Raw genomic sequence first — 23,055 nt, 5'->3', positions numbered from 1 at the left:
TCTTCATCTTCAAACCGAGGCTTAACCTTGTGGGGTCTGGCAAAGGGCCCACCGAGACATAAGGGCCACATAAGGAGGTTTTCCCCAAAACTGGTCTTCACTAGGATAGGTATGCTTAAAAACACACATTTCCAGAGCCACTCACCCTAAACCTAGCCATCTAAAACAAATAGCAAAACTTCACCAATTGTTATTATTATTAAAAATAACCTAGTCAGTTATTTTTAAGTTTTAATCCTAAAAATGAGGGTTAAAGAAGTACTGTTCAAGTGTCCTCAATACGCAAAAATGTCCACACTCTGTTGTCCTGTTCTCACAAAGGTAGAAGTACAAGAATGCGCAGACTTACACGCCAAATGTGGAAAATTCTTTACTTAATTTTTGGTGTACGTATGAAAAGCTTTTATTTTGAAGACGACCATCACTACCGCCAGAGTGAGTGCTATTGCCTCCGTCTGACCTGACGCAGTGATTGTGTGCGCGCGTGTGTGTGCGTGCAAGTGTTCCCCTCCTCCCTCCTTCCGGATCAACGCTAGGGCGGTCACGTGACCTGTCACACAACTGATGTGTGTGTCACGTTTTCACCGGGAGGAGGTGAGGGGCGTGCACGGGAGGGAGGGCAGTCGCCCAGTCTGCATTTCTTAAACCGCGTTCCTCTGAGCAACGTGGCCGATGCGTGCGAGAGAACATGGAGCTAACTTTATCTTGCCGGAGAGAGGGCGACTTTAATCTCCATGAGGTGTTGTCCGATAGGTTCTTGACTGGAGGTGTGCGCGTGACCCCAGCGTTTCAGATGCTGTCGACCTGCGATTCTCGGCTTGTGAAGCAGCAAGGATGAGGAGCAGCTCCTGAAAGTGGATGGCTTTCAGATACATTTGGAAATTCACGGTGTTCATTAAACCAAAAGTCGGGGTTTTAACAGCGGTCCAAGCCGCTCTCATCTCTCCCCCATGCCCACGCAGGGGCTTCCACGTGTGGATGATGCTCACATGAGGGGTCTTAGACATCACATTTAGAACCAGATAGCTGTGTTACCTCCCGTCACCGCCGAGTGACGTTAACTAGATCATTTGACTTCATTTTCAACGATCGTTTCCATCGCATGATGTCACGCACAAAAGAGGCCAAACAAGAAAGCAGGCCTGACCTCCAACCCTACAACCGACCTTCAGTCTGATAAACACCGACAAAGTAGATCGAGACAACCGTGTTCGCCTGCTGTTCCTTGAACGCTGGACGTCGCCAGAGACGCGTTACCGCTTCTTGAGCTTCGCGTGGCTGCGCTGTCTTGCGACCTCTGGCGACGCGTTTCACGGAAAAACAGAGAGTGCGGATCTAGTGAGTGTGCAATCGTTATTATTTATATTGTCGTTATTACTATTATTCTAATAGTATTATTAGTATTGCTGCCCTGCGATGGCCTGGACCGCATGTAATAGTATCACTACCAATGATAACAGCAATAAAAATAACGCATTTAATTTATTTATTTATGTTTGCAAGCCTCTGAATGTTTAGCCACGCAGCCTTCTGTATAAGCAAAATTTCCACATGTGCGATGAGTACAGGGGATCTAAGCGTTTATGGCTAAAGAGGGCCCTCACTCGCTGCTGAATTTGGACACTAGATGTCGCCAGAGAATCAAATTATGTCCAAGTGTGACGAAAGTTGGCCGTTATACCACTGAATGATTGATGTGAATCGCCAACGCTGTAATAATTGTACTGCAGTAGTACGACATTTATGAATACTATGTAAGTACATGTGCATCAATTTATCCAGTCTTTGGCTTCTGCAAAAAAAAAAAAAAAAAGCAACACCAAACAATACAAAAGAAAAAATATTGTGAGTCATTTCTAACCCAAAATACATTTCGACGAAAAGTTCTCTGATTTTTTCCGGAGCAATCGGCACACTGACGCCAGAGGTCTCTGTCTGGACGTTCATTTAACCAATATGTTTACGCAGAATCATACTTCATGATACACAAATAAATCAGGAACTTGAGTTCAGTGTTTATGCATCTGTTTAAAGGAGATGTATTGTGTGGGGAATCTGTTTACGAAAGACCTGTTGTGACAAATATTGGTTCAAATATTGCAGACACAAACAGAATGTGCTTTTCTGTGTCATTGTCCTTCAATGACAGTGTTAATCTCAATGTTATGCTCAAACCCCCCGGACCCTCCATCACATTTTGGGCTCTTATCCGACACCAGACTGGGCAGGTATTGAATCCCAGATTCACAGGAGGATACAATTGTGACTTAGTTACACCTGTTTTCATTTGGAAATCAAGCGCTTTCATGAATTTTCAAAACCCACTGAATGGTAGTTGTACTTGAATCCTAGATCATGGTGTCTTTCCTGTTAGTTTCACTTGCTCAACTCAGTATAGGCAGACTTACATGGACATCACTGACAACACCATTAACAGACCAAAGGTTTGGTTTATACTGTCCATTAACTGGTTCCACGGTGTAATGGTTAGTACTCTGGACTTTCAGTTCAAATCCCAGTTCAAATCTCATGATGACAGCCAGTTTAGATATATGACGACAGGATCATGATGGATGACAGGAAGAACTTTATTTATAAATATTTTAACACATTTTTAATAATGGTTTCATAATGTACTGTGTGTCAATAAAATGTTGCAGTCTTTCTATGATGTTAAATCTAAGTGGAGTGCTTCTAGCAAAGCAGCCATTTTGCCAATTGCAACTTTATTGATATTTTATTTTGATGAAAAGCAACTCTATTATTGTAGGACATTTGACTACCGTTGAGAACAACTATACACATATTCTCCATTAGGGAAATACTGATTGGGCAAAAAAATAAAAAATAAAATTACAATATTGATGCTACGTTTTCGTCTCCGACACATGAAGCTACCATGGTTCAGTTATCAGAGTCACAGTGTCCAATTATTGCCTGCAATACAGTAAAAATATTTGAGAGAGACCATACTAAAATGTATTTGAATTCTTTAATTGAAGAGTTTCCTGACACCACAGATACAAAATTTAAGAATTCAGAGGAGTAAGAAAAACAGAACATTCTCCGTTAAAATACTGAAACAATAAATAAACAACACACACACATACAAACCCAAGAAATTCATCACGTTCATGTCAACTTCGCTCACAGAATTATAAGGTTGTTTCCATATATTTGTGGGGGATACACATTGTAATATGCAACAGTTTCCTCTGATGTGTTCTTTGGAATACATCAGAGGATAACAATGATTAATTTTATCAAAAGTTTCCTGAATATCATATTTATTTACTTTATTTTAAGAAACTGTTGTATATCTAGATATTGTTTTGTTCTGTTTTGTTTATATACAAACACACATTTGCCTGAAGTGAAATGCTTAGTTACAGTAAACGAGGTGCTAATCTGTTTCAAATCAGCAGATATTAATAAACCCTAAATATTAATTGTCTTGCCCAAAGAGAATACGTTTTCTTTACCTGGAGTCACTGTGGTTGCGCTGCGGACGTTTTTGACGCATTTGTAAACAAGGCCTACAACATTAGCTCACAGTGGAAAAAGCTAAAACTGAGCAAAAATTAGTTGTTTGCAGAGCCATCATGCTTTTTCACGACTACTACCTTGGTTATTCTCCTGAAAGCATCTTTTATAGGAGACATTTGCATATTTGTCTCATTATTTGGAGCAAACAAACTCTTCACTGCTAACTTCCAACAACTGTGCGGTTAGCACCAGTGAGCCACTGAAAACATTTTAACTGAAAAATGACTAAACAAGACTGATTTGAGATCATATAGAAGAGGTGAGACTATTTTCAATCACTAACCAAAACCAAATTGCAATTGGTTTATTTTCTGTAACCCTTCTTCTCTAGACAATCTGTAAACACAGAGGCGACCATAATGTCCGTTTTTCTCATCTCTGCGAAGATTACTTCAGCAATACATGAGTTTACAAATAGCTCTTCAAATGAGCTTACAAAGAGGCACCTTATGTCTGACCTGAAAGCATTGGGTTAAAATACATAGTATTAAAACATGTATATATGCATGCATGAGAAATCACCTGCTGCTCCTTTCAGCCTGTTCGCTGGTACAGTTTCATTATTTTAGTGTCATGCAACTTTTTCCACATGTTCATTTCAAGCATGTAATCATGGTTGGCGTAGAAAACTATTTTGGTTTTCACATGTTTCTCGACGTAGTAGTTGGAGTATTTCCTGAAGTCCTCCGTCATGAAGCCGTAAGCATCCACCTGCAATGAAACCAACTTGTTCAAAATGCTACACATATAAAATATATGTATAGCATCCACAAACTAGTACAGATTATATGGAAAAGGGACTTCTGAAAAAAAAAGAAAACACACTTGATGGAGAAAGAACTCACAATGTCGCAGGTGTGAATAGCTGTGAACAGAGCGAAGGCTCCATTTGTTGGTCTGACGATTGCCCAGAATTTTCGATTCAGATTTGTAGACTTTAGGAACCTGCAGGTGTTAGATGAAAACACAAGTTAAATTTGAATATCAGGACAAACTTAGGACACATTTAAGGGCATATAATAAAAGCAGATGCTTTTTTTTTTTTTTTTTTTTTTTTAAATGAAGGGTATTCCAACAAAATTCCTGAAAATATAATCCCAAATGATGATAGGTGGTTTTACTTATCAGGGAAATTATACTGGTATCCAAACACAAAACTGCACTTTTGGCTGTGTTGGACTGTTAACAGGGACCAGAGTGATTCATGTGCAGATTTTAAAATTGATCAATCGATTTGGCATGATTTCGATTTAAATGTATTATAGAATTTGCAAATCGCTTATTTCATGTTTTATCTCCTGTGTGTAGAGCGGCCTGTAGCTTAAACTAGAATGTAAACATTAATATTTGTAACCACATGCTAGTTATTGGGTTCTTCTACTACTTACAGGATAAGTTCTCTGTGAATATCAAAGATGCTCGGTATTGTGACCAGAATATCACAATTTAAATCAAACTGAAACAAATCAATTTGGGAAATTTGAATGAAAACTCAGTTCTGAAACATATTTTACTACACTTCTTCAACCCCCATCGCATTCTAATAGGAACCAATGAATGAGGAGGTCCAGATCAAAGATAAGGTACAGATCAAAGACGCTAGTCAAACAGCAATGCTAGTGATGTAAAGCTAGCTACTGTACAATACCAACAGCCCTAGTGAGTTGCAGTTCTCCACTGCAAGATACTGTTAACCTTCTCCTCCACTCCTATCAATCTATCTCTCGTCTGACCTTTGAGCAGGAGCATGGTGTTGATAACACGTTGTTGTCTTGTTATCATCGTACATTGTCACACAATAAACGCTGAAGTTTTATACATGTATGTGTAAAGAACACAGTTGTCAGCCATTGTCTTAGTTGATCATGTCTGTTATTGTCACCAAGCATTTAATTAAATCTCATTTATTGCTGAAAGAACCTCACCTGTCTAAATCGTGTGGTACATTACAAATGTGCTACTTGACATGTTACATGACTATTTTATTACTAATACATATTTTACAACTATTATAACCGCGAGCAAGTGCTCAGCAAGCCTCTACTAGCTGCGTCAGCCTCCACTGGCACTTCTGCTGTTCTTGATGCTGATGCACTGTTTTTCAGATCAGGAGGAACAAGGGTGGTGCAGAGACCACAACCAAATGTGCTCTAACTAGCAACGTCTTCCCCCATGCCCAACTCACGGAAAGAAGCAACAGATGAAGAAGTACGGCAAGCTGCCGAACTCTGCCTGCAAACCATCTTTGCAGTCAATGAACCATCAATGAATTGTGCGGTGATGTGGCATATGACATAACTTCAATGATGGTATAATGCAACGCCTCATAACTGGGAAACTTTGTGTCATAGCCACACACGAGCAGGATCCAGAACCAAGCATCGGCTGTCAAGTCCAGCGTAGGCAGGTCAGGTTGCTTATTGACATAATATTGTTGTTAATATGGTGTGGACCTCCCTGTTGTATCTTTGAAACTGCTCACTTCCTCCTCTTGTTACAATGAAGAATGTCGGTCAGATGTGCATTCAATGTTTTAACACACCTATTTTGGGAAGCACTAAACTGGAAATATTTAGCAAAAATACCCAGAATTACAAGGCTTCACAGACCAGTACTGTAGGGTGATATGAGCGCATGACTTCTTAATAATAGGTTGCGCTCAACGTTGGGCGGGTCTCAGGCATGTAGCTCCCTAGCTGAAGCTGAATCAGGGCGCAAGCTCATCCGCTGACGCAACACTCACACATGACAGACACACATGGAATTGAGCACTTTTTAGACTCATTTAACCGGCATTTCAGAACAAAGGCTTTTAAAATTTTATTTTGTGGACAAACTACAGTGATTCTGACAATTTGAAGTGTTGTCTCCACAGCACTTGTAGAGCACAGAGAAGCCTGGCTCAGAAGGTCTGAAGTCAGATTTCTGAATTTATAATGTAGCTTGTGCAACGTGTTTTCCATGCACCCCGCCTTTAAAAAACGTCCTTAGAATTTGGCAGGCTGTCTCACAGCTCAACACACTGAAGGCACTGAAACTTTGATCTTAGACTTCACACGTATGAAAATGGGTCCTGCTTTTTTTGTGTCATGAAGGCTTGACAAAAAAAGACCGGCTCTGAAGTCTTCGCATCTAGTTAAATAAACAGTCTCTGACAAATCGAAGAATAAGAATTTAGGAGCTGAAGAAATGTACTCACCTGTTTCGCACATATCGGAGAAAGTCCTGGTGAAGAACATAGAAGTTTGTCTCGTTGTACTTCCCGGAGTAGTATGTCCTCGGCCTGGTTAGAAGGAAGCAAGCGTTAATTTAGTCAGCAAATGTTTTTTTTCTTTTCTATTCACGCATATAGCTGAATGATACAAATAGACAAACAGTGCTGATAACAGTTTATTAACTTGTTGGCTCTTTATATTTAGTTTATTCTTTCTTACTCATGCCATCCTGGTCAGTTTAACTGGTACTGTCAAACATTTCCTTGGCAGAATCCTGAAGGTTGATCAAGTCAGACTTGGAGAAAAACGTTCATAATCACCGTTTATTTCTGTATGGACCCTCGGTCACTCTGTCTCCCTTCAGAAGACCATTTAGCCACTGGAAGTCCCTCATCCCCTCAGGTATCAGCACATACTTGATGCCCTGTAAGATTAAATAATGCTATTAATAAAAACAAGTTCGAAAAGTAAAAGTTTTTTGGCACAAATAAGCCTTGATACTGGTGGTTGTGTGGATGTTCATCAGTGACTCAGTTATATATGACTTGTCCATGGTGTCCCCAGCCTGGTGCCCCTGCCAGGTTCCAGTTTCCTCCGACCCAATAAGTGGAGTGGTAAAAATGAATAAAATAACTCACTCACTTCGTCGTGTGGAGCAGCTCTGTAGCCGTATTTTCGCAGCAGGTACAGTGAGGTGGTGATGGAGTGAGCTGTGTGAACGTACACCGACGTCCTGTTGCCAACATCTTCCTCGTAACCCTTGACGATAGCGCCATTCATCCTATGTAATGAAACAACATTTTTTTTCAATAGGATTAATATATCTATTTTAATAAAATAGATTTTTAAATGTTCTCCCTACATCCGTCTTGGTCAGAGTAGAGTCATAATCTCTTCGGTATTATCATCACTGGCCAGTGACTGACTGTACTGTATTATTTTTAAAGCTCACCGCAGGTTCCAAAATGCACTGCAGCAGTCAACAATTGTCATCAACTTAATATTTCTGGTTCAATATTTCTGAAAATACACGAACAATGATTCTATTTAAACTAGTCTATTTTTTATTTCAGTGCCTCAGGGTCACACAAATTTTATGGCAGATTAAAAGTCGTCAACTGACATGAACTAACTCGACAAGTGTTTAAGCCAGAAGTTAATTCCTCTCCTCCTTGAACAAACGTCACTTAAGCAAACAGCTAATATTTAAAAACTGCCGAACATCCTGTTGATGGAATGAGTGAACTAATGGAGGGTGGAAAGCTCATCCCAAGGCACACAACTACTGTGTTTAATGTCCTTGGTCAGTCAGCTGCTCGTCTGTCTTACCTGAACACATAATCATGGGAGTCAATCTCTTTTCCCATTCTGGATCCGTTCAGAATTCCTGCAGTGCCGACAACCGCGCAGCTGATGCAGCCGTTGCTTCCAGGGAGAGGCGATAGAAGCGGCTCCTTTGGTTTTGTGATCATCTTAGCAGTGTTCATTACATCTGGACACATCAAAAGACAAACCTAAAGTTTTTAGGGCAAATCAAGATTTATAATGTTCCTTAAATTCCCCCCTTCTCAGTGCAGACCTTCCTCCTCCTGCTGTCATTTTGTCAGTCATATCATCAATACCCCCCTCAACTCCTCCTTCCAAATGCACTAGTAGAGGCAAGACTGAAGTTGCACATGACCTGTTTCCCTTCTTTCATGTCATCTTTAAACAACTGTTCCTCCAAACAGGGACGCTGGATTGCAAACCTAACCCAGAGAAGCTCCATATCTGACCCATGTCCTCCATCCACTGGGGCTCTACAAGGGTTGGTGCTTGGTCCTCCACTTTTTTTCACAGAAATCTGAGACTAAGACCTAAGATTTCAGACTCAGTGAGTTGCTGTTTATTTCACTCGACTGAGGTCACCCCTTGCCAAACTGCAAAGAATGTGTTTGATTCGCAAACTGTGCAGGTTTAAACAGTACAATATCCGGTCACGTCATGACTACTGCAACTCTCCCATGGGCGGCACTGTCAGATTTCTCAGATCTAGTGCGTGGCAACTCATCTGGTCTTCATCCCACCCAAATTCTCCCACACAACACACCTTGGAGTCGCTTCTCAAATTCATTTCAAGAATCTAGTTCAGGGGAGGGCAATTTCATTTCCTATAGAACCACATTACATACTGTGATTGTAAACTTAAATTGTGTTGCTTTGTGTTGCTTACAAAATCAATTAAAAAATGTTATTGTCCTCAACATTTTTTCATTTTTTATGTTTAATTTAACAATCCTCTGAATAAATCATAAATATGAGAAGCTCTTTTTAAGTGAATATCATGGTGACAAAACTTTATGACAAACATTTTCCTTATGTCTGTAATAAATTATATTTACTTATTTTGATGACTGTTACGAATCAAAAGAATCTACTTCAGCACACATCTACACAGCAAACATTTCAGTATGACAAGATCATAACGCATACATTGCAGGGTGAAAAGTAAAATAAAATAATAATATATAGTATTATACATTTACTTAATTTATTAAACTACTAAAATAATATTTCTATAAACCACAAGGGATGCTCAAAAACAGACATAGGGCCACCCTTTGACAGATTGGCCCACATAGTAATCAGTCTTTCCAGTTTTTCTTGTAAGTTAAAATAAGGTGAGTGAACATAACCCATAAAGATGAAAAAAAAAAAGGGGGTGTGTTCCTTCTGGGTTACATCCTTTTTGTTAAACACTGCTCCTCAAACATAATATGTTGGCACCTGTCAATAGAATATTTGAAATATTTATGAGAAATATTTAAGAGATATATTAATGTTCCAAATATACAGATAAATAAAAGAAAAACAAACAAACAGTATTGTAAATTGCATTCAGCCTACGGATCGCAAGCTAGGAGGCTATACTTGATGACGTGACAAAATGTGGCACTTGGCGCGAGAGCATGCTTTAATAACGTCAGTAATCACTGGAACAGAGAATCAACTTGACTGCAGGAACAATAGTGGGCCGCAGCACTGGAAATGAATTCCTCTGTGTGTGTGTGTGTGTGAATCATAAACACAAAACAGATTTTACAGAGCCTTTGTTCAATTGGAATGCAGCCAGTCTTGTCAGGCAACCAACAAGGCTTCAAATTAACCCTAGCACGATAAGCCATCAAAGGATAAAGGGTCCAGTTCTTAAACGCTGTAAAAACAAATGTCTTCCACCTGTCAAAAATTGCACAATATATTGGAGCCCTTAACTTATATTGGATAATAGGGCTTGTTCCCTCTGAGTTATGTCATGCTTTGTTAACAAATATTGCATCTCAAAACAACAAAAGAAACCTGTCACAATGCAACATTCAAATCAGGCGGATTTTTATGTTCAAGGACTCAAGAGGGAAATAATCTTATTCCACTGTGTTCAGGTGGTTAACATAAAGCTTTCATTTCATTTCCAAAATTTTGTCTAGAGGGAGACGTTGCCACAGAAAACAGGATATTGGTTAACACAGACAAAATGACAGATGGAGAGAGTAGGTGTGTAATGATGGGTGAGAGATAAAACTACATGTGAATATTTCTCCAACAATCGAGATGATTTCCGTCCAATCCCTCATCTTAAATCTCTCAATTGCTGGCAAGTTGGTGCTGTGAAAATGGCAGAGTCTGTCCTTCAGAGACATGATGGGAAGATAGACTGAGTCTGTCCTGGCAAAGCTCATAAAGAAGACAACCACTGAAGCTGAAAGCCGATGAGCATTTGAGTCTGTGGTGTGCAGTAAACCTCAGTGGACGGACACTGATTTGGGTGTCTGGAATACAGTTTTAACCTCTAAACCAGCACCATCCTTTTGATCGCAAATGTTGGCGCTTTCTGGGAAGACTTACCTACCATCATACTTGAAGCCCATGAAACCAAAAGGGCTGTTGAAATGTGACAGCCTGTTCCACTCTCTCATATCGAGGATGTCCTTGTCCATGAACAAGCGCGTGTTGGGAATAAACGCCTTCCTGAAACTCTCGTCCGCAGAGTTGCGCAGAGACTGGGCACATGTCTGTGAATGGAAAGACAAGGTCAGAGACCGATGATCGGGGAGAGAGACACACTTTTTGCAGAGATTGCACCGTGCTGGACAAATATTTGAAGCCACGTCAAGATCATGATTCTGGCTGATTCACCTCATCCAACAGTTAGCATTTAAAAATCAAAGTGAAGACCTACATATGTTATGCCTTCTTGCTAGTCTGTTTTCACAATAACTGTTGCCTCTTTTTAGTCGGGGGGGTTCTCATTGTTCTGTATTTGTTGTTCATGTTATTTTCCTGTATGTATTTCATAGTTCTGTTTCCACAGAAAGATGTGGCCCAAGTTTCATGCACTTTCAGCAAGGAGATTTGTGATTGTCTGACCTGTCTGGTTTTGGCGTCCGATTTTAGTTTCAGGAAATCTTTGTAGCGAGAAACAAGATTGCATTTTTGTATGTCCTGGATCCAGGAAATATTTGAAGGATACATTGTCCGGGCGAAACATAGACTACATTGTACTTTTTTTTTTATTTATTCACTGTCAAACAATGTGCTGAATCTTAAATATTCTAAAATTCTAACGCACCTTTATTGCGTTTTCAGCCGATGCCTTTCTATGCCTCTCCTGCACATGCGCATTGTATATTGTCCCTAGCTAATCACTATCATAAACAGGTTAAACTAAATAAAAATCGATTGATCTCAAAGGAAGAAAGAACTGCACTGACTGAGCAGCTCGCATGTGAGATATAGATACTTTCTCAAAAAAGAGGATTAGGCTGAGAGGCTGAGAAAGACTTGGCAGGCGATTCACTTTTTTTTTTAGTTTCATGTCTACTTGTGCCAGACAAATAAATGCTCATACAAGTATTTCCGCCTCTCTGTGACAGGCTCCAGGAAAACTGTGGCAAAACCGGTCCTCAACAGGAAAAATGATCAGTTATATCAGAGCCCCACTTTCTGCGTGACCCCTCCACAACTGCTCCTTTACGACTAGGTAAGTCCGAACTGTTAGTTGTAAGGCACTAGCAGAGGATCAGAGGACTCAGTAATTCACTCGCAAAGACACCAAACCACCATCACACCGGACAAACATAGAAGACCATCACATTTCGTGCTTCCTACCGTCTGTCTGGGTGATGGATCCAGATTGTATTCATCATCAAAATCCCATTCAGGCATCTTGTTAAAGCTGGCAATGGTCAGCGGTGACATGGGGGTCTCAGGCGCTGTCGCATGTCTGTTTGTTGAAGCCAAGGATTTACGTATATATGCTGTATACTTCTTTTCGAGGGCCAACTCTGACTCGGTCAGCTCCGCTCGACCTGTGACTGGCTTGGACGAAGGCCAGCTGAAACCACACAGAAGTACTTGGAGACACATTTTACCCTCAACAGTGGCAGTTTTTGTGGTCGGTACTCACCTCAAGGTGTGTGATAAATCATCCCACGAGAAGACAGACAGTAAAATTCCTACCGTGAGTAAAAGCAGCAGAGTGAATATACGGGTTTTTTTTGGTGGCATTTCTGACAGAACCAGATCCCGTCTCCCGGCTCAGCTGTTTCAGTTGAGCTTTTAACTGTCCCACACCTTGCCATAAAATGCAGGTGGGCGGGGCCAGAACAAATAGGACGCAAAATGACAATAAGATACACCTCTTCTGCTTTGATGACGCAATGGTGACAGCCATCAGCTTTGCTGCATGCAACTCACACGATTAAAGGATTTATTGTCAACAATTACCACACGCTTACAACTGACTCAATCAGAACGTACTCTGGAAGCAGTGAAATAGAGCAGCTATAGGGGAAAACTTTGAGATGCACCTTATCCATTTGTTTATTAAAAACTACAGGAAACATTGATGTGGAAAAACAACAAGTGGCACGTAATCCAAATGAAATCCAATTTATTAAGATGAACAAGTCATTGAACAGTGAAAATAGAAGAACTGATCACATATACAAGTTATCCTTTATAAAACAGCATTTTAGTGAAATAAAATCTCAATTCTTTTACTACAACTTTTGAAGATAAAACAGTGACTGAATAGTGTCTGAACACTAGGCGGTACAGTATATACAGTACAATCCTTAATGCAATGGAGTAGTCCTTGTGTGCTACAGGTGAACGCTGCCCAAAATAATACATAGAATCAGATGGAGTACAGTCGTAGCTGCTCCTCCATGTCACCATCGGAGACTTCGCCAAATGTGTCTGTATTTTCTTTCAGCAGCTGGAAAATGGCTGCTAACTGCTCGCGCTGAACCCTGAAGATGGAGAGGCTTCATTAGAAAAGCAGATGTCAAGTCAAGCAGAAAGGCCTGGAAGTCATTTTTAATCTGTCACTTTTAACAAATCTATCACAATAATATAATCGGTTTACGACAGTACGCTAGTTTGAAAAGCCTTTGACAACACAGATCATTGCCAATATTGAAGGCAGGATGCCACAATGTGCATCTGTATTAATGCAGTGTTTATGGAACAATATGGAGATGTTGGACATATGGATATTATTGAGTTACACATGATATAAGACACAATACACACATGCAGCGTTCTCACCGTAATTCAAACTAAAAATTAAAAACTATTAATTTACCCCACATCAACTGTCTTTGGCTATGTGCAAATATTTTCATGTACTAGAATATTGATGATGACAAACGAGCCGCAGAGCAAACATGTTTGACTTGATTGATTCTCATTCGGATTGAAGTGCTGAGAGCTTCACACCAGATCAAACATTCACACACCCTGCAAATGCACACGCATCCGCCTTACAGAGATCTACATCATTGAAAGACTCTTAAATGAATCCATTAATATTTATGAATAATTGTGATTTTTTGTATTGAATGGTCAACACAGAAATATTAAGTCGGCAATGCTGCCACCCACAGTATTCATATAATTTGTATTATATTAATATATACCATTTATTTTAACTGCAATTTGCGTTCACTTCTTCAAACCGGTAAAGTCATTGCGGTTTCATCTGTCTCATGTCCCCAAAGTTTCCTACACTTTCTTCAAGCAGAGCTGAGTTGGGCCCATATTCAGAGGCTTTGCATTCTCCCGGCTCCAGAAAAAGTTTGGCTGCCTACAACCAAAATATGAATCAAACCTGAATAAATGGACACAGACCAAGAAATACTCCAAGAAATAATAATTACCTCCTGTGAGGAGTGACTTCTTAGTCATGGATGTCATGGATAGAGGTTTAAAGGGCCCTTCGATTTTCAACTAAGGCATGTGAGGATGATCCATGAATTGAATGATAGATCGATTGATCTATAGCCATGGAAATGAACAAAAAGCTCAATTGGAATCAAGTGGGAAATAGTTGTTTCAGCGCTCTGTGAAAGCTAAAGTGAAAAGGTGTCCTACAGAAGCAATTGTGTCCCAATATCCAAATTAAAAGGCACTCACAGAAATGCTTCCTCATTTTCAGATGAAAAGTGTATATTTTGAATAAAATGAGAAATCCTGACCTCAGTTTCATTTTCTTCCTTTGGTTGCAGGTTTTATGACAAAACTATAACGAAAACAATACTTACGCTACTATACTTAAATACAACTAACAGTATGAAAACAGTACTTAACGTATAATATACTATTAAATAAAGGCACAGATCGTTTTGCGTGTGCGTGACGTCAGCGCACCGCTCTCTCTGGAAGAAAGACGAAGTGAAGCTACATGTATTTTAGATACAATAACATCATAATTAGAGTCGGTCTGCAGCGCTGTGTTGAGGCTGTGGCAGAATTAAAATGACTTCAAGGCGATCAGTGAGAAATTACACATGAAATGTACACGTTTAGCTTATATCATGGCAACGTGGAGCGCTGAGCTAAAAATATGCAGCTCACGCTGAAAGTGAAAAAGCATGTCTCTTAATGCATTTAATTTGTATTATAGGACATAATTACTTCCATAGAGTTCCCCGATGAGCAATGACACATTTCCATTAATATTCATTTCAGTTCTTGATATTTCTTGCTTCAGTTTGCTGCATGTCAGAGACAATGGTTCCCTACGGAGTCACCAAAGCACCTATTTATTAAGCTACTAGTACTAACATCACACAGTACGGTCTCGAAACAATACGCGCTCACGTAGACATGGGCATGCGCAATGCACAGGGCCCTTGAGTCCCTCGCGTTCAGCGTGACACACGCGTGTCCACCACTGCACACGCGCACACGCAAGCTATTGTTTCAAAGTCGAGGTACGGTTCAATTTCATTGATCGCTCTGTAAACGAGAGCGAGAGAGACACGAGTGAGACGGACCTTGGCGGTACCGGTTTCAGACACGACACGTTGGTCATGTGAAGAAATTGGGAAATCATGAACAGTGTAGTCCGTAAAAGAAACGCATTCATCTTTCGTTTTAGCCAGTGCAACGGTGCCCTCAAGTGGACAAAACGTAAGTCTCACAAGAGACGGTTTCATGAGGTTTGAGAGAGAATAAAATACGGAGAAGATTTGCTTCAATTTCTTTGATTTGACGTCAATGTCAAGCTGCAACACGGGCAGTTTACCTGCATGTGAAGATTCTAGACATATATTTTGTATGTAATACGTTACTCAGTTGAACATATTTAAGGAATAGTCACCACAGTTGACCGATCGCTAGCCACCCCTCAAACTCAAAAATCCAGGGGAAACACTGAATGACTGTTGCAACTCAGTGTTGTGGGTATAACATGTAATCCTATTTTCATATGGTCGCTAAAATACGTGACAAAATAAATCAACGGACCCAGCCAACATTGTCTGCCCTGGCTGATGACCAGTAGAGATGAGGTTGCTCTTAATAGAGCATGAAACAACTAGCTGATGATCACATCTCAGGGTGTGTGAGCAACTTGTATGTGGAATCTTGAACCCGTAAGTAACAGTCGAGTTTATGGGACGAACGTGTCTTCAGCTCTATCATAGAATTCTCACCACCCTACAATGTGTTTGACGCTACATGACTTATCTTCAACTGCATTCACGTTTTCATTCATGGGTCTCACTTCCTTTTTGACCTGTGGCACGTAGAGACAAACATTTCTGCTCACGCACAGAACTCACAAATTGTTTTGTTGTAATTCACTAGCTTTTGAATGAGTGACTGAATATAGGGCTGAGTTAATGTTTATTCCAATCTCCTCTACTTCATTGTGGAGTCTCCTCCTCTATCACTTAGTAAAAAAAAAAAAAAACAAAAAAAAAAACGACGGGTATTTTACTCAAGTAGCTGTTCATTTGCATAAAGCCCACACCACATCATAAATTTTCTTCACTTCGATGCTGAAAGTGCACAGTTGCATGTTATTGAAGAAGACATCGCTGCAAATGTGATGCACTTATTTACAAAAAAATGTGTTCAGGCAACAGTTTGACCTCCTGAAGCAACACTGCTTCCCCCATGTGGCTAAACAGCGTCATGTCCTGAGAGGATTACAGGCGATAAGTGGAGACAATCAACACCTGAGTAAAGCTGAGGGGTCACCTGCTGACTCACCAGGGAGCCAGAGGTTCTGGGTGTGATCAGTGAGATCCACTTCTGCAGACTCAATGAGTGCAAAAACAGAACAGCATATGTTTTCTTTTACAAATGTAGAATTGTAAAAACAAACCAAAAAACATTCAATAGAAAAAATAGCTAATTCACTTGTAATTATCATGTAATTATTTACAACATACAAAACATGAACAAGATTTGAACATTGAAAACAAACTTTGCTGTAATTAAGACACAAGAATCATGTTACTGATTCAGATTTATTTCAAATTGCCTGTGATAGCATTCCTTTAAATTAAATTGGTAGTGTAATTCACTAGAAAAAAGTGTCGAAAATGAAGGAAGGTGAAGTTGGTTTTCATGAGTTTCATCCCAGTTTCTTAACATGTTATTCCCCTTTATAGTTCCTGTACAACTTGTCACATGACCTGGCAGAGTCTCCATCATGTCTTTTTTCAGTGACGACTAAACCTGATTGCTTTTCCTAAGGACGTCAGACATGCCAACAAACACACGTGCAGACAGTGTTGGCATGGTGAGAGGGATTGACACTCAGTAATTAGATGGCGACTCACATCTGAAACCACAGCAGCAATTGTTGGTCCTGCTCAACCACTCAATGTGACGCCTGCCTCTCCAGTTCAGCAGATCATGATCTTGACAGATCATTATGAATCACCATACAATACTCAAGTCAAGAGTACCTCTGCTCCTCCTCCAGCTCCTCTTTGGACAGCATCATCTCCAGGTGGTGAGTTCTGGACTTGCCAGGCAGGTACTTGAGGTGCTGCTCATCATCTTCTTCCGCATTCTCTGCTACAACAGAACCATCACCGCTTAAAAATCAATCTTAAATGATGCTAACTACCTCTATTGATGAAGCTCACCAATTATGTCTGGGCTCTCTGTGGCGGCCTCATTCTGCAGGGAGGAGAATGCACACTTGAGAAGCTCTTCGTCAGAGAGCCCAATGTAGGAGCGACGGCCCCTTCCTGATGAGGTGTCGGACGACGAGTCTACATCTAAGCTGGACTCGGGTCTGGGGATGGACACACTAGATGTGGAGGATGAGCGATCCACCGGTGGGACAGGATCTTCACCTGTGGTTTGGGGAAGAGCCTCCTGCTCCTGTTGTAGAATTAAGACGGGAAGGTTACAGACACAACCTTCTTTGACTATTTTACTGCATATTGGCTGCTTACTGGGTAGAAGACTATGGAGTGGGAAATCATGGGTTCCAATCCCAGTGTGGTAACCAGTGTTTACAATCGTGTGTTAATGAGTGAAACAGTCTCTCAGTTCCTTCCACCCTTTCATTTCATCTTGTCTCATCTAATTATTTAGACAATTATTCTTTTATCAACATAAACCACTGCGTATTTATTGAACATAATATGGCTATTGCAATGTAATCTTTGTGATGTGATGAATTTCTTCTACAACAGGGACGGACAATTCACACGGACCACACGATACACTGTGACTGTTGTGAGGGGCCGCCAAGCTCCAACCACTGACACAAGGACTGAAGATAAAGAGTCTTGAATTACACATAATTTATGTTACTTAAATATGAAACAAATAGGGAAAAGGTTAAACTATGCAATGAAAATATTTGTTGAAAATTCTATATTATTTGATCTGTTTTGTATTTTAACATAAAATTTAATAATAAATATGTAGTGTATATCTTGGCAGCATAACTGCCTGTAAAACATCTAAATAGACTTGAATGCCCATTACTACATGCTACTGGAGCTTTTCAATATCTATCAGACCTGATAATAATAATTAAAATATATCTAATTACAAATGTACATATTCCCTTGCTGTAAATCTTATAGCAATTACAATCTGCAGCCATTAAACAATTCTGTTCATTTATATTCCACAGTTCGGTTGTCTTATTGCATCTATCATTCATCATTCAGTTGTAATGGTGAAATTGGTTGGCACATGTTCAAATCTTCATCACAATGTACTGCTGGTTGTGACGTGATGTGCTTGGAATTGCTTGGAGGATGAGTTGGCCAGTAGATCAGGAAGACTTTAAACATGAACACTCACTGACAGCACAGTCTTGACCACATCCCAGTGGTCGTGCGAGCTTCCGCTGATTTCAGACCAGTTGTCCGCCGTGTCCTGCTCCTTAACCAGGTCGGGTGCGTGGCCGTTTAGTCTGGGAGCTGCCGCTTCCTCCCTCTCGGCGACTGGAGCATCTTCGTTCTGTACGAAATAACTCCGGTGGAAAAGGTCAGCGGCAGGCGAAGACCCGTTAAATATCGATGTCGCGACCACAATGGCCAGCAGCGTGAAGATAGCGGCTGACAACAAAAAAGTTAGATCCATTTCTGCGGAGGAATAACGAGGTCCGTGAGTATGTGTCGCTGTCCCGCTGTTTGTGTTCCCTCGCCGTCATGGATTCAAGGGCGTCTAGCCATCTCGTCGGCAGTTATAATCCCAGAAAACTCTTAACGAGAGGCATCCATGAGCTGGAGCGCAATCTCCTGTGTGCGCTCGACGTCACATCCTCCGGCTCCGCCCCCTTCCATCGGCCCCGCAGAGCCGCTCAGGTGGGCCGCCACGGAGTTGCAACGTGCGCCGCCTTCTCGTTAATCTGATCAGCCGGGTCTGTGCCGCCCACACCGGGAGACCAGAATAGATGTGTGTGCGAAGGGAGGGGGTCAAGCAGGGTTTAGTGATGGCTCGCGCACTAACGCAGAGGACGGCTTTAGTCCAACAAAAAGTCAAATATCGAATGTTGATAGTTTCCAAGACTATTATTAAAGTCAAATCTAATGTGGATGCCATGCAACGGAACTGTCCCAGAGAGTCAATGCAGATGGGACAAGATTTCCAACTGAGTGGAACAAGGAGCCAAAGTAGGTACAAAAAAAAACAAAAAAAAACTAAACTAAAAACACTACTACTCTACACTGAATACATGGCAATCGTTAACACAAAGACAGTACCACAGAAGTTCAACCACTTTAAACTGTGCAGATCTAGTGGTTCAAGAAGTATATTTCTGAGCTCTTACCGCAACTTCATGCTACTGCACCAGTTGCCCAACTGTCTTCAAATGGTACCATGGTTTCGTTTTGACCGACTTTTCCAATGGGTTAATTCATGTCCTACAATGAACTGGACTGGAACACTGACAGGATCAGCTCTGATAAACCTTACAGGCTCACACATCACTGACTGCAGTCAGTCGTGGGCCAATGCAAGCACAAACTATCACAACACGACAAATGAAAGATAGACGTCGGCAAGTTGAAATTCATCACAAAACTTTATTAGCATTCGGCTGAAGCAAATACAGGACATCTTGAGGATCACAGAGGAATGCAATACACAAAAAATGATTTGTTAAAGCAGATGGAACAGCTTTGAAATTTAACCCTTCACTGGATCAAAATCAGTCATAACTGTGGATGAACCAAAGGGGAAGACAGAGGAAGGAGAAGTTGTACAGAACAAGAGGAAGGAGGGTCACATGACAGAAGATGGATGATCTGCCACACGTGTGAGATTTTACAAACCGGCAAACAGCAGTGGAGGGTCGAGCCCCGGATCGGCTCCGGGTACTCAGCACCGCAACACGCCACACCATGTCACCACCGCACTGCACCGCACCTTAACAGCTAACCAGCATTACTCAACTGCTACACAACTGCGCCTAGTGCACAAAAGATACACAAGAAAGAGGGTTAGAATCAGAAGGCAACTGAGAGAAAGTGTTGACAGAAAAGGGCAAGCAAAAATGACTTTCGAATGTTACTGTACAGGACGTATACAATGATCTGTGAACGAGCTGAAAATCCAAAAAGACCCTTCTACAGCAACTCAAAATAAAAGTTCCTCTTGAACAGTCTCAACTGGGATTTCACTAAATAAAAACTTATGTTTAAAAAAAAAAAAAAGATTTATTGAGGAGAACAGCTGAACAAACTGACAACTCCCTTTCAACATGCTCAACAAACCAAAGTTACAGAATTTATTTGGGAAAAGTTAAACACTTTAAAAAATTTTGACCAAGTTCCAATAACCTTTCAATCTGGATTCAGGAGAATAGCGGTGATTTCCGATGAGACTTCTGGATGTTTTCAGCAAACGTTGATCATCTCAGATCTAGGAAGAAGATAACATGAATTAAATAAATATCAAAAACATGTTGCAGGCAGACACAATCAATCCTCTAATCTGGGCATTACAAATCAGTATACTTTTAATGAGTCATTCATATACCATCCTCACACTAGCACTAATAAGAATCTTACACTCGGGCACATATGTGGAAAAACAAACCTTGGTGTCCGCGGAGGAAATCACAGGTGAGAACAGCTCAGTGTCTACGCCTGTGATCCCCGTGAACGTACCTCACCACACCACCTCAAACACCAACTGACAGCCCGAACCAGCGCCATGGCGACCTGCTCCTTAGCAACTGCCAACGCTCAGCAACAGGCAGGTCACATGGGCGGGTCACACACTAACTGCTCTCATACTGCCACAACCCCATCTCCTCCTCCACTCTTTGCAAACAGGACTCCGCAGCTTTGAGGAAAAAATTCCATATTCAGGTGAACGTGAAGCAAACCACCCACTTCTTTTATATTTGAGAAATATTTCTACATCAACATTTAGCTGTACGTGCGTGCATCACATCAAATTTAAACCATACACAACACTTAACCAGATCCCCAAATTCTGCTGAATCATCGCTTTAGATTTATCATTAAGGCAGCAGAATGTGCTTTGTTTTAACAAGTGTGTGTATATAACTTATTTGGCAAAGAAAAGGGCCCCCCAATCCCCTATATACCATGGTATTAAGTCAAGACTTGGTTCCGTTGTCCATCGGGGATTTTGGCCTGCTCTTGGACTTGGATCTTGACCGGGAGGCTCTGTTGGAAGGTGGGGTCCTGCTTCTGGACTTGGACCTAGAGCGGGACCGGGATCTGGAGGGAGACTTTGTCTTGCTTCTCCTAGGCGTTCTGGACTTGGATCTGGACCTGGATCGGGAGTAAGAGCGAGATCTGGAGCGACTGTAGCGGTGGCGGCTCCGGGACCGAGATGCACTCCTGCTCCTGGAGCGGCTACGGCTTCTTCGGCGGCGGCGTGGGCTATCTGACCGCCTGTGGAATGGAACAATGAAAAAATATTTAACGCTGAGAAATTAAAAAAAAAAAGTTCTGACCAATACATAAACAAAAAGTTACATCGTAGGAAAAAGGCATTCATTACGCGATGTCACTTTTCACAGCGTTCATACAGTTCACGCCACATTACTGCAAGAGATAGCATGATGCACTGTTCCGCTAAAGGACTTGTGGGATTACTGTACATGTCGATAAATCGTACTTAAACATGTTGAGACACAGGTAGGAATAAAACGTGAAAAGCCATTCCTTTATTACGTATGAAAGAATGAAAAAATGCTGAACATGGTGTTTAGGGCTAAGGCCTAGGCACACGTTAACGCCGAGTTCGGTATATAGTTCTTTTTTTTCCAATAGCTTGGTGCTCACCCTCCATATCTGCGTGGCGCAGCTCCTCTGCGGCTGTACATTGAATCCGGCGGTCGACCGTAGCGGGCCATCTGGACTCGAAGCTCCCGACCGTCTAGAAGGGCGCCATCCATGGCATCCATTGCGTCTTCAGCGTCGCGCTTGTCGAGGAACCGCACAAAGGCGAAGCCGCGACTCTCCTTTGTGTACCTATCGCGAGGGATGTAAACATCACCTACGCGGCCGTATTTCTCAAAAACTCGACGCAGGGTCTCCGGGGAGGTTCGGTAAGTGAGGTTGTCCACCTTTAGCGAGGTCATTCCCTCGACGTCTGGCGGGGGCCTGCCGTAATTCATGTTTTCCGCCGCGAAAACGACCACCAAAAGGAAATTTAGAGCGTTTCACGCACGGCGAACAGGCGACAGGCTGCAGCACTGGAATTAGTTTGGCGCACGAACGCAGACGAGAGCAGGCAGGTTCTCTTCAGACGCCACGCTGCTCTACTACCACACTGATACTCGCACGTGAAATGGCGGCAACGAGTCTTTCTTTCTTCCTTTCTTTTCGCCCGCGGTGTCTCCTTCTGATTGGCTGATCGTTGCCCCAACTACTTTATATGAATCTGCTATTGCCCCTCGCGGAGAGGAGGTATAAACACAACTAGCTTTACGTTCTAGTCTGGTACTGTGCTGCAAATGTTTTATTTGAATGTCCTAGCCATATTTATCACCGGTTAGTGACGTGATGCTAGAAGACTAGACTTTTTACGCTGATCACCCACATTTTTGACAGAAGCTCCAAGACTGCTGTGGTCAGTATCTCTCAAGTTGGCCTCCTTTTTCAATTTCCCTTCCCACAATTCTAAACTCCTGCACTTGGAGCAGTATCTGTTTAAATATTAAGTAAGCTGCCGTCAGCTTCGAAATACAAGTCAACCGTCAAATCTACGTGGAATTTGAATTTAACTTTGCCTTCAGGAAAAATACACACCGTATATTTGTCTGGACAAATGTATGCCATTTTATTTTTGCTAAATATAAAAAATGACTTGTGATGTTATCCTTTTTATTTACAGAATAAAAAAAATGTGGAAATAACGCTTATTAATCATTTATAAAGTGCACCAATTCCAGGTTTGATACCTTATTTAATGTAGAGTCATAACCCAAACATGATGAATGAGAGTTAATTTATGAGAGATAATTTATTGGTGATGAATGGAAAAATAAAATCTTCCAACA

At 41.2% G+C, this 23,055-nt stretch overlaps 3 protein-coding genes across 12 annotated transcripts; all 3 read right to left on the bottom strand.

Annotated features, from left to right (window-relative positions):
- Positions 1–2,770: 2,770 nt before the first annotated feature.
- st6galnac1.1 (ST6 (alpha-N-acetyl-neuraminyl-2,3-beta-galactosyl-1,3)-N-acetylgalactosaminide alpha-2,6-sialyltransferase 1, tandem duplicate 1) lies at positions 2,771–12,360 on the bottom strand. 2 transcript variants are annotated; one of them, XM_053854533.1, is made up of 9 exons: positions 12,205–12,360; positions 11,907–12,132; positions 10,648–10,810; positions 8,091–8,253; positions 7,404–7,542; positions 7,082–7,185; positions 6,746–6,829; positions 4,392–4,491; positions 2,771–4,257 (listed from the first exon to the last, which is right to left on the bottom strand). In XM_053854533.1, the coding sequence occupies exons 1-9, from the start codon at positions 12,303–12,305 to the stop codon at positions 4,081–4,083; spliced, it is 1,257 nt and encodes a 418-aa protein (XP_053710508.1). In that variant the 5' UTR covers positions 12,306–12,360; the 3' UTR covers positions 2,771–4,080. The 2 variants fall into 2 exon arrangements, with proteins under 2 accessions (XP_053710508.1, XP_053710509.1); XM_053854534.1 differs by lacking the exons at positions 11,907–12,132; positions 12,205–12,360 and adding an exon at positions 11,166–11,387.
- A 315-nt stretch (positions 12,361–12,675) lies between these two features.
- On the bottom strand, positions 12,676–19,365 carry LOC128752906 (matrix-remodeling-associated protein 7-like). 5 transcript variants are annotated; one of them, XM_053854678.1, is made up of 4 exons: positions 18,369–19,365; positions 17,189–17,429; positions 17,006–17,114; positions 12,676–13,051 (listed from the first exon to the last, which is right to left on the bottom strand). In XM_053854678.1, exons 1-4 carry the CDS (start codon positions 18,648–18,650, stop codon positions 12,937–12,939), a joined length of 747 nt encoding a protein of 248 aa, XP_053710653.1. In that variant the 5' UTR covers positions 18,651–19,365; the 3' UTR covers positions 12,676–12,936. The 5 variants fall into 5 exon arrangements, with proteins under 5 accessions (XP_053710653.1, XP_053710655.1, XP_053710652.1 ...); XM_053854680.1 differs by having other exon boundaries at positions 17,189–17,222; positions 18,369–19,364; XM_053854677.1 differs by having other exon boundaries at positions 17,006–17,117; positions 18,369–19,357.
- Positions 19,366–19,577: 212 nt separating this feature from the next.
- Positions 19,578–22,387, bottom strand: srsf2a (serine and arginine rich splicing factor 2a). 5 transcript variants are annotated; one of them, XR_008415739.1, is made up of 4 exons: positions 21,836–22,387; positions 21,130–21,442; positions 20,354–20,435; positions 19,578–19,983 (listed from the first exon to the last, which is right to left on the bottom strand). XR_008415739.1 is itself a non-coding variant. In XM_053873948.1 (3 exons), the coding sequence occupies exons 1-2, from the start codon at positions 22,168–22,170 to the stop codon at positions 21,142–21,144; spliced, it is 636 nt and encodes a 211-aa protein (XP_053729923.1). In that variant the 5' UTR covers positions 22,171–22,387; the 3' UTR covers positions 19,578–20,861; positions 21,130–21,141. The 5 variants fall into 5 exon arrangements, 3 of the variants coding, with proteins under 3 accessions (XP_053729923.1, XP_053729914.1, XP_053729905.1); XR_008415738.1 differs by having other exon boundaries at positions 20,354–21,442; XM_053873948.1 differs by having other exon boundaries at positions 19,578–20,861.
- Between the last annotated feature and the right edge of the window lie 668 nt (positions 22,388–23,055).

Source organism: Synchiropus splendidus, chromosome 1 (genome assembly GCF_027744825.2).
Source record: "Synchiropus splendidus isolate RoL2022-P1 chromosome 1, RoL_Sspl_1.0, whole genome shotgun sequence".
In the NCBI taxonomy this organism is placed as follows: Eukaryota; Metazoa; Chordata; class Actinopteri; order Syngnathiformes; family Callionymidae; genus Synchiropus; species Synchiropus splendidus.
This window is presented reverse-complemented; position numbering and strand designations above follow the sequence as displayed.